A 16143-nucleotide genomic window follows, 5' to 3' on the forward strand; every position below is an offset into this window, starting at 1 on the left:
TGCTTTATAAGTAAAATGTACTTACTTACACACACACACACACACACACACACACACACACACACACACACACACACACACACACACACACACACACACACACACACACACACACACACACACACACACACACACACATGCTTACATGCACTCTCATTGATTTCTCTCTGGGTCTATGTTTAACTAGTCTAAATTTTGTTCATCCATGTCTCTAAACCTCTCTCTCTCTCTCTCTCCACGCCCCCTCAACCCCTTCCCTTTTTTTATTCGCCCCCCCCCCCCCCCCCCTCCCACCTTCCAGTCAGGTGATGGCTGCTCCTAACCTGCTGCGTGTGGGAACACCAGAAAACATTTTCGTGGAGTGTCAAGATTGCTCAGGTGGAGCCCAGAACATCGAAATCATCGTGAGGAACCATCCAACCAGAACCACAAGGCTGGCCTCCACAACTGTAACCATTGACAGTGGCAACAACTTCCAAGCAGTCGGACACATTATGGTACAATATAAATGCTTTATTATTTAGTGTGCACAGCTACGTACGTGGTCAATATATTGTAAATTGCTGACAATGTATTTTGCAGTTTCACCTGACATTTTAATTGCCGTCTCACTTCTGGTAGAACGTTTACATTTTATCAACTAGAACAGAGCGCTCTTCAGAGTGCAGATCTCCTTCAGGCCGGGCTGTGTCAGTTGGGGGTGGGGTGCAGCCGCCAGGACACCAGGAAGCTGCGGGGGAAAATACGTTTGTAAGACAAACGTGTTTGCGTTTCTTAGCGCCCCCTATGGGCCAGAAGTGACTATAGTTTTGGGGGTGCATTCTGCAGAGACCCCTCAACATGCGATTCCAATTTGGGTATGAGTGAACGTTGCATTCATGACATTATGTCGTTTTGCTAAGAAATAGGCCCCACCCACACATTTTAAGGCAATTTCAGGGAAATGGAAAGTGCGTAATGAACACTTTGTGGCAACTAACAGTGACATTTGTAACAATTCTGGCAGACAGCTATTTTTTTTTGCACAAAAATAAATATTGGTGGGTTCATGTACAGTAGTTGACATTAACAGTTGCCGGATTGCCTGGGGCAAGCAGAAAACAACGCGCGCACGCGCGCACACACACACACACACGCACACACACACACGCACACGCACACGCACACACACACACACACACACACACACACACACACACACACACACACACACACACACGCACGCACACGCACACGCACACGCACACGCACACACACACACTCTCTCTCTTTGGGGTGAGCAATTATGTATTCTCACTGTTGTAGATCCCAGCTTTGGAATTTAAAAAGGATCCCAACTTGAAGCAGTATGTGTACCTGCAAGCTCAGTTCCCTGGTCGACTGCTGGAGAAGGTGGTCATGGTCTCCTTCCAGTCTGGACACATCTTCATCCAAACGGATAAACCCATCTACAACCCTGGGACCACAGGTGAATCTAGAACCTTAGCGTAATGGAAAAGTAACTGTATAATCAGGAATATGAATTCTCCTGATCTGTTGCTGTTAATGTAACGCTTACGTTGCATTTTAGGCCTAATTGTGAACAGAATTGTCAACATTTGTATTGTTTTATATACATGTAGGCATTAGTTGAACTTCAGCTTCAATATCAGAAGCTGAAGTTGAAGTTGAAGTTGGTGATATTTGACTAAAGGCCTGATGCGCACCTAATAATATTAATGGCAGTCTCTCTATGTCTCTCTCTCTCTCTCTCTCTCTCTCTCTCTCTCTCTCTCTCTCTCTCTCTCTCTCTCTCTCTCTCTCTCTCTCTCTCTCTCTCTCTCTCTCTTAATTTAGTTAAGTACAGGGTGTTTGCTGTGAACCCCAGCATGGAGCCCAGGACGGGTGATGATTACGCCTTCATTACTGTTGAGCTTGTGGCAAAGTATTTACATAAACACATTACTATTCATCTTGTGGTAAAGTATTTACATAAACACATTACTATTCATCTTGTGGTACAGTATTTACATATACACATTACTATTCAGCTTGTGGTAAAGTATTTACATTTGTTTTGTCAGGGGCAAATCTAAACGGCAATCAAACACCAAACTGAAAAACTATAAAGCTGCTGTCAGCCCAGCAACATGCTTTGTCAGCAGTGAATTACCCTGTAATGGTCGTTAATGGTCGTTCACTAATACTGTTGTTTTTATTGATCAGAATCCAGATGGCATTGTTCTGTCATTGCACATTGGCAGTCCTACATCAGGGATCTACTCCGGGTTTTACCGCCTCCCAGGAATTGACAGGTGCTTTTATTTTCTTCTACCTGTCCTGTTGAAAATTCCCATAATCGTTGCTGTTGGGAAGAAACCATCTCCTCATTTCAACTTTTTTTTAGACATTGGAAAGAATTATTTCACCCCATTGTTTCCATAATAATAATAATAATAATAATAATAATAATAATAATAATTGTAACAATAGAAGTGGTGTACACGGCAGGCAGTTCTAATGGAAAAAACTATGACCCGTGTACGGACTAGTGCCGGTGAACACGGCAGCGATCATCTCCCATAGTTGCTATGGAGCGTGAACACTCGCGACTGCTATTCGTGTACACTGTCTGTGCCAACTACATTTTCTCAATGGGGGGCAGCAGAGAGCCTTAGTCAGTCATTCAATCAATCAATCAATCAATCTATCAATCAATCAATCAATGCCAACAAGTAGAAATGTGCTCTGTGTACACGGCGTGTACACCTCCCACATTATGCTATGGGAAACGCCGTTTCTGATCATGTGACCTCCCGGGACGCTGTTTCTGGGCGGGGTCTCGCCAAATTCGTCCCACGTACCCCCCCCCCGCCCCCCCCCGATAGACCCTCTTGAGTCTAGGCTAGCCTCAATCAATCTATCAATCAATCAATCAATGCCAACAAGTAGAAATGTGCTTGTGTACACGGCGTGTACACCTCCCACATTATGCTATGGGAAACGCCGTTTCTGATCATGTGACCTCCCGGGACGCTGTTTCTGGGCGGGGTCTCGCCAAATTCGTCCCACGTACCCCCCCCCCCGCCCCCCCCGATAGACCCTCTTGAGTCTAGGCTAGCCTCAATCAATCTATCAATCAATCAATCAATGCCAACAAGTAGAAATGTGCTCTGTGTACACGGCGTGTACACCTCCCACATTATGCTATGGGAAACGCCGTTTCTGATCATGTGACCTCCCGGGACGCTGTTTCTGGGCGGGGTCTCACCAAATTCGTCCCACGTACCCCCCCCCCCCCGCCCCCCCCGATAGACCCTCTTGAGTCTAGGCTAGCCTCAATCAATCTATCAATCAATCAATCAATGCCAACAAGTAGAAATGTGCTCTGTGTACACTGCGTGTACACCTCCCACATTATGCTATGGGAAACGCCGTTTCTGATCATGTGACCTCCCGGGACGCTGTTTCTGGCGGGGGTCTCGCCAAATTCGTCCCACGTACCCCCCCCGCCCCCCCCCGATAGACCCTCTTGAGTCTAGGCTAGCCTCAATCAATCTATCAATCAATCAATCAATGCCAACAAGTAGAAATGTGCTCTGTGTACACGGCGTGTACACCTCCCACATTATGCTATGGGAAACGCCGTTTCTGATCATGTGACCTCCCGGGACGCTGTTTCTGGGCGGGGTCTCGCCAAATTCGTCCCACGTACCCCCCCCCCCGCCCCCCCGATAGACCCTCTTGAGTCTAGGCTAGCCTCAATCAATCTATCAATCAATCAATCAATGCCAACAAGTAGAAATGTGCTCTGTGTACACTGCGTGTACACCTCCCACATTATGCTATGGGAAACGCCGTTTCTGATCATGTGACCTCCCGGGACGCTGTTTCTGGGCGGGGTCTCGCCAAATTCGTCCCACGTACCCCCCCCCGCCCCCCCCCGATAGACCCTCTTGAGTCTAGGCTAGCCTCAATCAATCTATCAATCAATCAATCAATGCCAACAAGTAGAAATGTGCTCTGTGTACACGGCGTGTACACCTCCCACATTATGCTATGGGAAACGCCGTTTCTGATCATGTGACCTCCCGGGACGCTGTTTCTGGGCGGGGTCTCGCCAAATTCGTCCCACGTACCCCCCCGACAGACCCTCTTGAGTCTAGGCTAGCCTCAATCAATCTATCAATCAATCAATCAATGCCAACAAGTAGAAATGTGCTCTGTGTACACGGCGTGTACACCTCCCACATTATGCTATGGGAAACGCCGTTTCTGATCATGTGACCTCCCGGGACGCTGTTTCTGGGCGGGGTCTCGCCAAATTCGTCCCACGTACCCCCCCCCCCGCCCCCCCCCCGATAGACCCTCTTGAGTCTAGGCTAGCCTCAATCAATCTATCAATCAATCAATCAATGCCAACAAGTAGAAATGTGCTCTGTGTACACGGCGTGTACACCTCCCACATTATGCTATGGGAAACGCCGTTTCTGATCATGTGACCTCCCGGGACGCTGTTTCTGGGCGGGGTCTCGCCAAATTCGTCCCACGTACCCCCCCCCCGCCCCCCCCGATAGACCCTCTTGAGTCTAGGCTAGCCTCAATCAATCTATCAATCAATCAATCAATGCCAACAAGTAGAAATGTGCTCTGTGTACACGGCGTGTACACCTCCCACAGTATGCTATGGGAAACGCCGTTTCTGATCATGTGACCTCCCGGGACGCTGTTTCTGGGCGGGGTCTCGCCAAATTCGTCCCAGGTACCCCCCGACAGACCCTCTTGAGTCTAGGCTAGCCTCAATCAATCTATCAATCAATCAATCAATGCCAACAAGTAGAAATGTGCTCTGTGTACACGGCGTGTACACCTCCCACATTATGCTATGGGAAATGCCGTTTCTGATCATGTGACCTCCCGGGACGCTGTTTCTGGGCGGGGTCTCGCCAAATTCGTCCCACGTACCCCCCCCCCGCCCCCCCCGATAGACCCTCTTGAGTCTAGGCTAGCCTCAATCAATCTATCAATCAATCAATCAATGCCAACAAGTAGAAATGTGCTCAGTGTACACGGCGTGTACACCTCCCACATTATGCTATGGGAAACGCCGTTTCTGATCATGTGACCTCCCGGGACGCTGTTTCTGGGCGGGGTCTCGCCAAATTCGTCCTACGTACCCCCCCCGCCCCCCCCGATAGACCCTCTTGAGTCTAGGCTAGCCTCAATCAATCTATCAATCAATCAATCAATGCCAACAAGTAGAAATGTGCTCTGTGTACACGGCGTGTACACCCTCCCACATTATGCTATGGGAAACGCCGTTTCTGATCATGTGACCTCCCGGGACGCTGTTTCACGGCGGGGTCTCGCCAAATTCGTCCCACGTACCCCCCCGACAGACCCTCTTGAGTCTAGGCTAGCCTCAATCAATCTATCAATCAATCAATCAATGCCAACAAGTAGAAATGTTCTCTGTGTACACGGCGTGTACACCTCCCACATTATGCTATGGGAAACGCCGTTTCTGATCATGTGACCTCCCCGGGGCGCTGTTTCTGGGCGGGGTCTCGTCAAATTCGTCCCACGTACCCCCCCCCGCCCCCCCCGATAGACCCTCTTGAGTCTAGGCTAGCCTCAATCAATCTATCAATCAATCAATCAATGCCAACAAGTAGAAATGTGCTCTGTGTACACGGCGTGTACACCTCCCACATTATGCTATGGGAAATGCCGTTTCTGATCATGTGACCTCCCGGGACGCTGTTTCTGGGCGGGGTCTCGCCAAATTCGTCCCACGTACCCCCCCCCGCCCCCCCCGATAGACCCTCTTGAGTCTAGGCTAGCCTCAATCAATCTATCAATCAATCAATCAATGCCAACAAGTAGAAATGTGCTCTGTGTACACGGCGTGTACACCTCCCACATTATGCTATGGAAAACGCCGTTTCTGATCATGTGACCTCCCGGGACGCTGTTTCTGGGCGGGGTCTCGCCAAATTCGTCCCACGTACCCCCCCCCCGCCCCCCCCGATAGACCCTCTTGAGTCTAGGCTAGCCTCAATCAATCTATCAATCAATCAATCAATGCCAACAAGTAGAAATGTGCTCTGTGTACACGGCGTGTACACCTCCCACAGTATGCTATGGGAAACGCCGTTTCTGATCATGTGACCTCCCGGGACGCTGTTTCTGGGCGGGGTCTCGCCAAATTCGTCCCAGGTACCCCCCCGACAGACCCTCTTGAGTCTAGGCTAGCCTCAATCAATCTATCAATCAATCAATCAATGCCAACAAGTAGAAATGTGCTCTGTGTACACGGCGTGTACACCTCCCACATTATGCTATGGGAAATGCCGTTTCTGATCATGTGACCTCCCGGGACGCTGTTTCTGGGCGGGGTCTCGCCAAATTCGTCCCACGTACCCCCCCCCCGCCCCCCCCGATAGACCCTCTTGAGTCTAGGCTAGCCTCAATCAATCTATCAATCAATCAATCAATGCCAACAAGTAGAAATGTGCTCTGTGTACACGGCGTGTACACCTCCCACATTATGCTATGGGAAACGCCGTTTCTGATCATGTGACCTCCCGGGACGCTGTTTCTGGGCGGGGTCTCGCCAAATTCGTCCTACGTACCCCCCCCCGCCCCCCCCGATAGACCCTCTTGAGTCTAGGCTAGCCTCAATCAATCTATCAATCAATCAATCAATGCCAACAAGTAGAAATGTGCTCTGTGTACACGGCGTGTACACCTCCCACATTATGCTATGGGAAACGCCGTTTCTGATCATGTGACCTCCCGGGACGCTGTTTCACGGCGGGGTCTCGCCAAATTCGTCCCACGTACCCCCCCGACAGACCCTCTTGAGTCTAGGCTAGCCTCAATCAATCTATCAATCAATCAATCAATGCCAACAAGTAGAAATGTGCTCTGTGTACACGGCGTGTACACCTCCCACATTATGCTATGGGAAACGCCGTTTCTGATCATGTGACCTCCCGGGACGCTGTTTCTGGGCGGGGTCTCGCCAAATTCGTCCCACGTACCCCCCCCCGCCCCCCCCGATAGACCCTCTTGAGTCTAGGCTAGCCTCAATCAATCTATCAATCAATCAATCAATGCCAACAAGTAGAAATGTGCTCTGTGTACACGGCGTGTACACCTCCCACATTATGCTATGGGAAATGCCGTTTCTGATCATGTGACCTCCCGGGACGCTGTTTCTGGGCGGGGTCTCGCCAAATTCGTCCCACGTACCCCCCCCCCGCCCCCCCCGATAGACCCTCTTGAGTCTAGGCTAGCCTCAATCAATCTATCAATCAATCAATCAATGCCAACAAGTAGAAATGTGCTCTGTGTACACGGCGTGTACACCTCCCACATTATGCTATGGGAAACGCCGTTTCTGATCATGTGACCTCCCGGGACGCTGTTTCTGGGCGGGGTCTCGCCAAATTCGTCCCACGTACCCCCCCCCCGCCCCCCCCGATAGACCCTCTTGAGTCTAGGCTAGCCTCAATCAATCTATCAATCAATCAATCAATGCCAACAAGTAGAAATGTGCTCTGTGTACACGGCGTGTACACCTCCCACAGTATGCTATGGGAAACGCCGTTTCTGATCATGTGACCTCCCGGGACGCTGTTTCTGGGCGGGGTCTCGCCAAATTCGTCCCACGTACCCCCCCCCCGCCCCCCCCGATAGACCCTCTTGAGTCTAGGCTAGCCTCAATCAATCTATCAATCAATCAATCAATGCCAACAAGTAGAAATGTGCTCTGTGTACACGGCGTGTACACCTCCCACAGTATGCTATGGGAAACGCCGTTTCTGATCATGTGACCTCCCGGGACGCTGTTTCTGGGCGGGGTCTCGCCAAATTCGTCCCAGGTACCCCCCCGACAGACCCTCTTGAGTCTAGGCTAGCCTCAATCAATCTATCAATCAATCAATCAATGCCAACAAGTAGAAATGTGCTCTGTGTACACGGCGTGTACACCTCCCACATTATGCTATGGGAAATGCCGTTTCTGATCATGTGACCTCCCGGGACGCTGTTTCTGGGCGGGGTCTCGCCAAATTCGTCCCACGTACCCCCCCCCGCCCCCCCCGATAGACCCTCTTGAGTCTAGGCTAGCCTCAATCAATCTATCAATCAATCAATCAATGCCAACAAGTAGAAATGTGCTCTGTGTACACGGCGTGTACACCTCCCACATTATGCTATGGGAAACGCCGTTTCTGATCATGTGACCTCCCGGGACGCTGTTTCTGGGCGGGGTCTCGCCAAATTCGTCCTACGTACCCCCCCCCGCCCCCCCCGATAGACCCTCTTGAGTCTAGGCTAGCCTCAATCAATCTATCAATCAATCAATCAATGCCAACAAGTAGAAATGTGCTCTGTGTACACGGCGTGTACACCTCCCACATTATGCTATGGGAAACGCCGTTTCTGATCATGTGACCTCCCGGGACGCTGTTTCTGGGCGGGGTCTCGCCAAATTCGTCCCAGGTACCCCCCCAACAGACCCTCTTGAGTCTAGGCTAGCCTCAATCAATCTATCAATCAATCAATCAATGCCAACAAGTAGAAATGTGCTCTGTGTACACGGCGTGTACACCTCCCACATTATGCTATGGGAAATGCCGTTTCTGATCATGTGACCTCCCGGGACGCTGTTTCTGGGCGGGGTCTCGCCAAATTCGTCCCACGTACCCCCCCCCGCCCCCCCCGATAGACCCTCTTGAGTCTAGGCTAGCCTCAATCAATCTATCAATCAATCAATCAATGCCAACAAGTAGAAATGTGCTCTGTGTACACGGCGTGTACACCTCCCACATTATGCTATGGGAAACGCCGTTTCTGATCATGTGACCTCCCGGGACGCTGTTTCTGGGCGGGGTCTCGCCAAATTCGTCCTACGTACCCCCCCCCGCCCCCCCCGATAGACCCTCTTGAGTCTAGGCTAGCCTCAATCAATCTATCAATCAATCAATCAATGCCAACAAGTAGAAATGTGCTCTGTGTACACGGCGTGTACACCTCCCACATTATGCTATGGGAAACGCCGTTTCTGATCATGTGACCTCCCGGGACGCTGTTTCACGGCGGGGTCTCGCCAAATTCGTCCCACGTACCCCCCCGACAGACCCTCTTGAGTCTAGGCTAGCCTCAATCAATCTATCAATCAATCAATCAATGCCAACAAGTAGAAATGTGCTATAACATATACGTATATGTATATGTATATGTACATGTGACACTGCTAAAGCTCAAAGGTCAGCAAAAAGACTGCAAAGGTCAACCCTGGTTATGTCGAATGGTGGGTTACATCAATAATCTACAACTTTTCAATAAGAAGTTATAGATTTTTGAAATAGTTCAAAGTTAAGCTTTTCTCACATTTTTCAAAAATATTTTTTTTTAATTAAAAAACACGTTTTCAGACTCAGAAGAGGACGCTGAATCGAATGGGCTAGGTCTCGATTTTTTCTGACCCTTAGAAAGTGGTTTAAACAAGCAATAACGTTTAGTAAACTTGAAGCTTTTTTCACAAACATATTATTATTTTATTTTGACCCTTCCACCCTCTTATTTATATGATATTGAGTCGAATGGTAGGTTACATCAATAGTCTAGAATTGTTTAATAAGAAGTTATAGATTTTTGAAATAGTTCAAAGTTTAGCTTTTCTCACATTTTTTAAAAATATTTTATTTTTAAATTAAAAAACATCTTTTCAGCCTTAAAAAAAGACGCTGAATTGAATGGGATAGGTCTCGATTTTCTAGGACCTTGGGAAATACAAACGGTCACCAAAAAGATTGGACGTTGACTTTTGTATAAAAAACGGATTTTGTTGAGCACAAAATCTGTAACTAATCACTCCAGATATTTTTTTTAAATCCGAAACTTCTCTCAATCCATATTGAGAGTAAGCCGGATTTTTTGGCACCGGCCCTGATTTTTTCTGACACTGATAAAGCTCAAAGTTCAGCGAAAAGACTGCAAAGGTCAACCCTCGTTACATTTTTAGAAATTGTATTTTTCTTCGAGACTCTGGCTTTAGACTAATGTGATGGCGCTGATTCCAAATATGCAAGTTTCTTTTTTCTCGGACAACAGGAAGTGCCTCAAAAGGCCACTTCCTGGTTGGTTTTAGGGTGTTCCAAGCCTGTGATTTCTCCGATATATTTTTTTTCCAAATCTACACGTAAAGTAATGCTAAAATTTGAAATAATCAAACCCTAATATCAAATCATGATTTAATTATCCCTTAATTGGCTATGGTTACGGCTTTGCTATCTCGCTCAATATCTCAAATACGATAAGGACTTAGGGTCCACTTTTTGGATATGTTGTAGAGCTGGCTGAGACGCACATTTGGATGTCTTGTTTGTCCCGTTACGACACATCTCTATTTCTGACTTTGTCCTTTGATATGGTCTTAAGATATAAGACTCTATGTGCCTTCTGAAAGTGTAGGAGGTCAACTTAGGAGTGTCGTACCGGGACAAACAAGACATCCACGCGTGCGCCTTGGCGAGCTGTACAACATATCCGAAAGGTGGATTCTAAAAATGCATCAATTTCGAGATATATCGTTTTATTGCGCGTAATAACTTGACATTTGACCCTAGCCAATTAAGGAGAATGGTAAGGCCGTGTGCGAGGAGAGTTATATGGGCGCGTTCGGGGCGACGCGCTGACCCAGAAACAGGTGTCCAATTTTGTTTTTACTCCTTTCAAACAGTTTTTCACTATTATCTCGGCCCCTAGGCTCTATGAGGCTATAAAAGACAGTACGTTACTGTGGCTCATGCAAAACTATGGCTCGTGAACACACAAGCTATGGCCGGTGTACACAGTGGTTACTCCCTATGGTCTGAGTATCTACAGGGCTAACAAGGGACTAGTAAAGTCTAATAGAGAGTATTAGAGTCTGCTAAAGCCTAGTACACTCTAGTCTAGCCTAGTCCAGCCTGTTCCATGCTAGTATGACCTATACCACCCTCCCCATGTCTGTTCTCCCAACAGGCTAACTTTACTAGTCTCGGGTGCACTGTACTGTACTGTACTGTACTGTACTGTACTGTACTGTACTGTACTGTACTGTACTGTACTGTACTGTACTGTACTAGACTCTACTGGTCTCTAATAGGCTGTTTTAAGCTCTAGTAGGCTTTGCTAGGCTTTGCTGGGCTCTATGAGGGTATAAAAGATAGTACTTTACTGTGGCTCATGCAAAACTATGGCTCGTGAACACACAAGCTATGGCCCGTGTACACAGTGGTTACTCCCTATGGTCTGAGTATCTACAGGGCTGACAAGGGACTTGTAAAGTCTAATAGAGAGTATTAGAGTCTGCTAAAGCCTAGTACACTCTAGTCTAGCCTAGTCCAGCCTGTTCCATGCTAGTATGACCTATACCACCCTCCCCATGTCTGTTCTCCCAACAGGCTAACTTTACTAGTCTCGGGTGCACTGTACTGTACTGTACTGTACTGTACTGTACTGTACTGTACTCTACTAGACTCTACTGGTCTCTAATAGGCTGTTTTAAGCTCTAGTAGGCTTTGCTAGGCTTTGCTGGGCTCTATGAGGCTATAAAAGACAGTACTTTACTGTGGCTCATGCAAAACTATGGCTCGTGAACACACAAGCTATGGCCCGTGTACACAGTGGTTACTCCCTATGGTCTGAGTATCTACAGGGCTGACAAGGGACTTGTAAAGTCTAATAGAGAGTATTAGAGTCTGCTAAAGCCTAGTACACTCTAGTCTAGCCTAGTCCAGCCTGTTCCATGCTAGTATGACCTATACCACCCTCCCCATGTCTGTTCTCCCAACAGGCTAACTTTACTAGTCTTGGGTGCACTGTACTGTACTGTACTGTACTGTACTGTACTGTACTGTACTGTACTGTACTGTACTGTACTAGACTCTACTGGTCTCTAATAGGCTGTTTTAAGCTCTAGTAGGCTTTGCTGGGCTCTATGAGGCTATAAAAGACAGTACTTTACTGTGGCTCATGCAAAACTATGGCTCGTGAACACACAAGCTATGGCCCGTGTACACAGTGGTTACTCCCTATGGTCTGAGTATCTACAGGGCTGACAAGGGACTAGTAAAGTCTAATAGAGAGTATTAGAGTCTCTAGTCTAGCCTAGTCCAGCCTGTTCCATGCTAGTATGACCTATACCACCCTCCCCATGTCTGTTCTCCCAACAGGCTGGACTATACTAGTCTTGGGTGCACTGTACAGAACACAGAGAAAAAAAAAACTAAAACAGTAACTTCCGGGTGGTTTAACCACTTTCCCAAGGTTTTAGAAGGTCAAGATTGCCGTCATTCGATCCGGCGTCATCTAAATGGGGGGGGGGGGGGGGGGGGGGGGGGCAAGATTGCCATCATTCGATCCAGCGTCTTCAAAACGGGGGGGGGGGGGGTAATATATATTAGGTCACTTAAAAAATAAAAAAAAATATGCCCACCCCTGTAACTTCCGGGTGGTTTAACCACTTTCCCAAGGTTTTAGAAGGTCAAGATTGCCATCATTCGATCCAGCGTCTTCAAAACGGGGGGGGGGGGGGTAATATATATTAGGTCACTTAAAAAATAAAAAAAAATATGCCCACCCCTGGAACAGGTAGTGAAATAAACCTAACTATTATCCCCCAACAGGGATTCAAACACCCCTAACCCTAACCCTAACCCTACAGCATTTTCTAACGCTGGTCTCTCATCAGAAGTTGGAAAAAAACAAAACAATCAAGCCCCCTTTGATGTCTGTGTCACATGTGCACGTGCCTGCAACAGATCAGAGGGTGGAAATTATAAGACACAGGTGTGTTAAAATGATGCAATCAAGGCTTTGACCAGCAGTGCAGACAGAGCTGTTGAAGGGTGAAGATCTTGAAGAGAAGCACAACTTAGAGTCTAGTACAGTACAGTACAGTACAGTACAATACAGTACAGTACAGTACAGTACAGTACAGTGCACCCGCGACTAGTAAAGTTAGCCTGTTGGGAGAACAGACATGGGGAGGGTGGTATAGGTCATACTAGCATGGAACAGGCTGGACTAGGCTAGACTAGAGTGCACTAGGCTTTAGCAGACTCTAATACTCTCTATTAGACTTTACTAGTCCCTTGTCATCCCTGTAGATACTCAGACCATAGGGAGTAACCACTGTGTACACGGGCCATAGCTTGTGTGTTCACGAGCCATAGTTTTGCATGAGCCACAGTAAAGTACTGTCTTTTATACCCTCATAGAGCCCAGCAAAGCCTAGCAAAGCCTACTAGAGCTTAAAACAGCCTATTAGAGACCAGTAGAGTCTAGTAGAGTACAGTACAGTACAGTACAGTACAGTACAGTACAGTACAGTGCACCCGAGACTAGTAAAGTCCAGCCTGTTGGGAGAACAGACATGGGGAGGGTGGTATAGGTCATACTAGCATGGAACAGGCTGGACTAGGCTAGACTAGAGTGCACTAGGCTTCAGCAGACTCTAATACTCTCTATTAGACTTTACTAGTCCCTTGTCAGCCCTGTAGATACTCAGACCATAGGGAGTAACCACTGTGTACACGGGCCATAGCTTGTGTGTTCACGAGCCATAGTTTTGCATGAGCCACAGTAAAGTACTATCTTTTATACCCTCATAGAGCCCAGCAAAGCCTAGCAAAGCCTACTAGAGCTTAAAACAGCCTTTTAGAGACCAGTAGAGTCTAGTACAGTACAGTACAGTACAGTACAGTACAGTACAGTACAGTACAGTGCACCCGAGACTAGTAAAGTCCAGCCTGTTGGGAGAACAGACATGGGGAGGGTGGTATAGGTCATACTAGCATGGAACAGGCTGGACTAGGCTAGACTAGAGTGCACTAGGCTTCAGCAGACTCTAATACTCTCTATTAGACTTTACTAGTCCCTTGTCAGCCCTGTAGATACTCAGACCATAGGGAGTAACCACTGTGTACACGGGCCATAGCTTGTGTGTTCACGAGCCATAGTTTTGCATGAGCCACAGTAAAGTACTATCTTTTATACCCTCATAGAGCCCAGCAAAGCCTAGCAAAGCCTACTAGAGCTTAAAACAGCCTTTTAGAGACCAGTAGAGTCTAGTACAGTACAGTACAGTACAGTACAGTACAGTGCACCCGAGACTAGTAAAGTCCAGCCTGTTGGGAGAACAGACATGGGGAGGGTGGTATAGGTCATACTAGCATGGAACAGGCTGGACTAGGCTAGACTAGAGTGCACTAGGCTTTAGCAGACTCTAATACTCTCTATTAGACTTTACTAGTCCCTTGTCAGCCCTATAGATACTCAGACCATAGGGAGTAACCACTGTGTACACGGGCCATAGCTTGTGTGTTCACGAGCCATAGTTTTGCATGAGCCACAGTAAAGTACTATCTTTTATACCCTCATAGAGCCCAGCAAAGCCTAGCAAAGCCTACTAGAGCTTAAAACAGCCTATTAGAGACCAGTAGAGTCTAGTACAGTACAGTACAGTACAGTACAGTACAGTACAGTACAGTACAGTACAGTACAGTACAGTACAGTACAGTGCACCCGAGACTAGTAAAGTCCAGCCTGTTGGGAGAACAGACATGGGGAGGGTGCAATAGGTCATACTAGCATGGAACAGGCTGGACTAGGCTAGACTAGAGTGCACTAGGCTTTAGCAGACTCTAATACTCTCTATTAGACTTTACTAGTCCCTTGTCAGCCCTATAGATACTCAGACCATAGGGAGTAACCACTGTGTACACGGGCCATAGCTTGTGTGTTCACGAGCCATAGTTTTGCATGAGCCACAGTAAAGTACTGTCTTTTATACCCTCATAGAGCCCAGCAAAGCCTAGCAAAGCCTACTAGAGCTTAAAACAGCCTATTAGAGACCAGTAGAGTCTAGTACAGTACAGTACAGTACAGTGCACCCAAGACTAGTATAGTCCAGCCTGTTGGGAGAACAGACATGGGGAGGGTGGTATAGGTCATACTAGCATGGAACAGGCTGGACTAGGCTAGACTAGAGTGCACTAGGCTTTAGCAGACTCTAATACTCTCTATTAGACTTTACTAGTCCCTTGTCAGCCCTATAGATACTCAGACCATAGGGAGTAACCACTGTGTACACGGGCCATAGCTTGTGTGTTCACGAGCCATAGTTTTGCATGAGCCACAGTAAAGTACTATCTTTTATACCCTCATAGAGCCCAGCAAAGCCTAGCAAAGCCTACTAGAGCTTAAAACAGCCTATTAGAGACCAGTAGAGTCTAGTACAGTACAGTACAGTACAGTACAGTACAGTACAGTAAGCACCCGAGACTAGTAAAGTCCAGCCTGTTGGGAGAACAGACATGGGGAGGGTGGTATAGGTCATACTAGCATGGAACAGGCTGGACTAGGCTAGACTAGACTGTACTAGGCTTTAGCAGACTCTAATACTCTCTATTAGACTTTACAAGTCCCTTGTCAGCCCTGTAGATACTCAGACCATAGGGAGTAACCACTGTGTACACGGGCCATAGCTTGTGTGTTCACGAGCCATAGTTTTGCATGAGCCACAGTAAAGTACTATCTTTTATACCCTCATAGAGCCCAGCAAAGCCTAGCAAAGCCTACTAGAGCTTAAAACAGCCTATTAGAGACCAGTAGAGTCTAGTACAGTACAGTACAGTACAGTACAGTACAGTACAGTACAGTACAGTGCACCCGAGACTAGTAAAGTCCAGCCTGTTGGGAGAACAGACATGGGGAGGGTGGTATAGGTCATACTAGCATGGAACAGGCTGGACTAGGGCTGGACTAGGCTAGACTAGAGTGCACTAGGCTTTAGCAGACTCTAATACTCTCTATTAGACTTTACTAGTCCCTTGTCAGCCCTATAGATACTCAGACCATAGGGAGTAACCACTGTGTACACGGGCCATAGCTTGTGTGTTCACGAGCCATAGTTTTGCATGAGCCACAGTAAAGTACTGTCTTTTATACCCTCATAGAGCCCAGCAAAGCCTAGCAAAGCCTACTAGAGCTTAAAACAGCCTATTAGAGACCAGTAGAGTCTAGTACAGTACAGTACAGTACAGTACAGTGCACCCAAGACTAGTATAGTCCAGCCTGTTGGGAGAACAGACATGGGGAGGGTGG

The 16143-nt window shown here is 47.6% G+C and overlaps 1 protein-coding gene across 1 annotated transcript in view; it reads left to right on the forward strand.

The window, feature by feature from the left end:
- Positions 1-308: 308 nt before the first annotated feature.
- The window catches only part of LOC311033566 (complement C3-like), a gene marked incomplete at both ends in the record, with an annotated part of 64377 nt that continues 48542 nt past the window's right edge, over positions 309-16143 (forward strand). Inside the window, 2 exons of the mRNA XM_084041137.1 lie at positions 309-497; positions 1306-1468. Of these exons, the coding sequence (XP_083897263.1) occupies positions 309-497; positions 1306-1468 (352 nt within the window). The remainder of the gene's footprint in view (positions 498-1305; positions 1469-16143) is intronic.

This window comes from Gymnoscopelus microlampas (genome assembly GCF_963454915.1).
Source record: "Gymnoscopelus microlampas genome assembly, chromosome: 2".
NCBI lineage: Eukaryota > Metazoa > Chordata > Actinopteri > Myctophiformes > Myctophidae > Gymnoscopelus > Gymnoscopelus microlampas.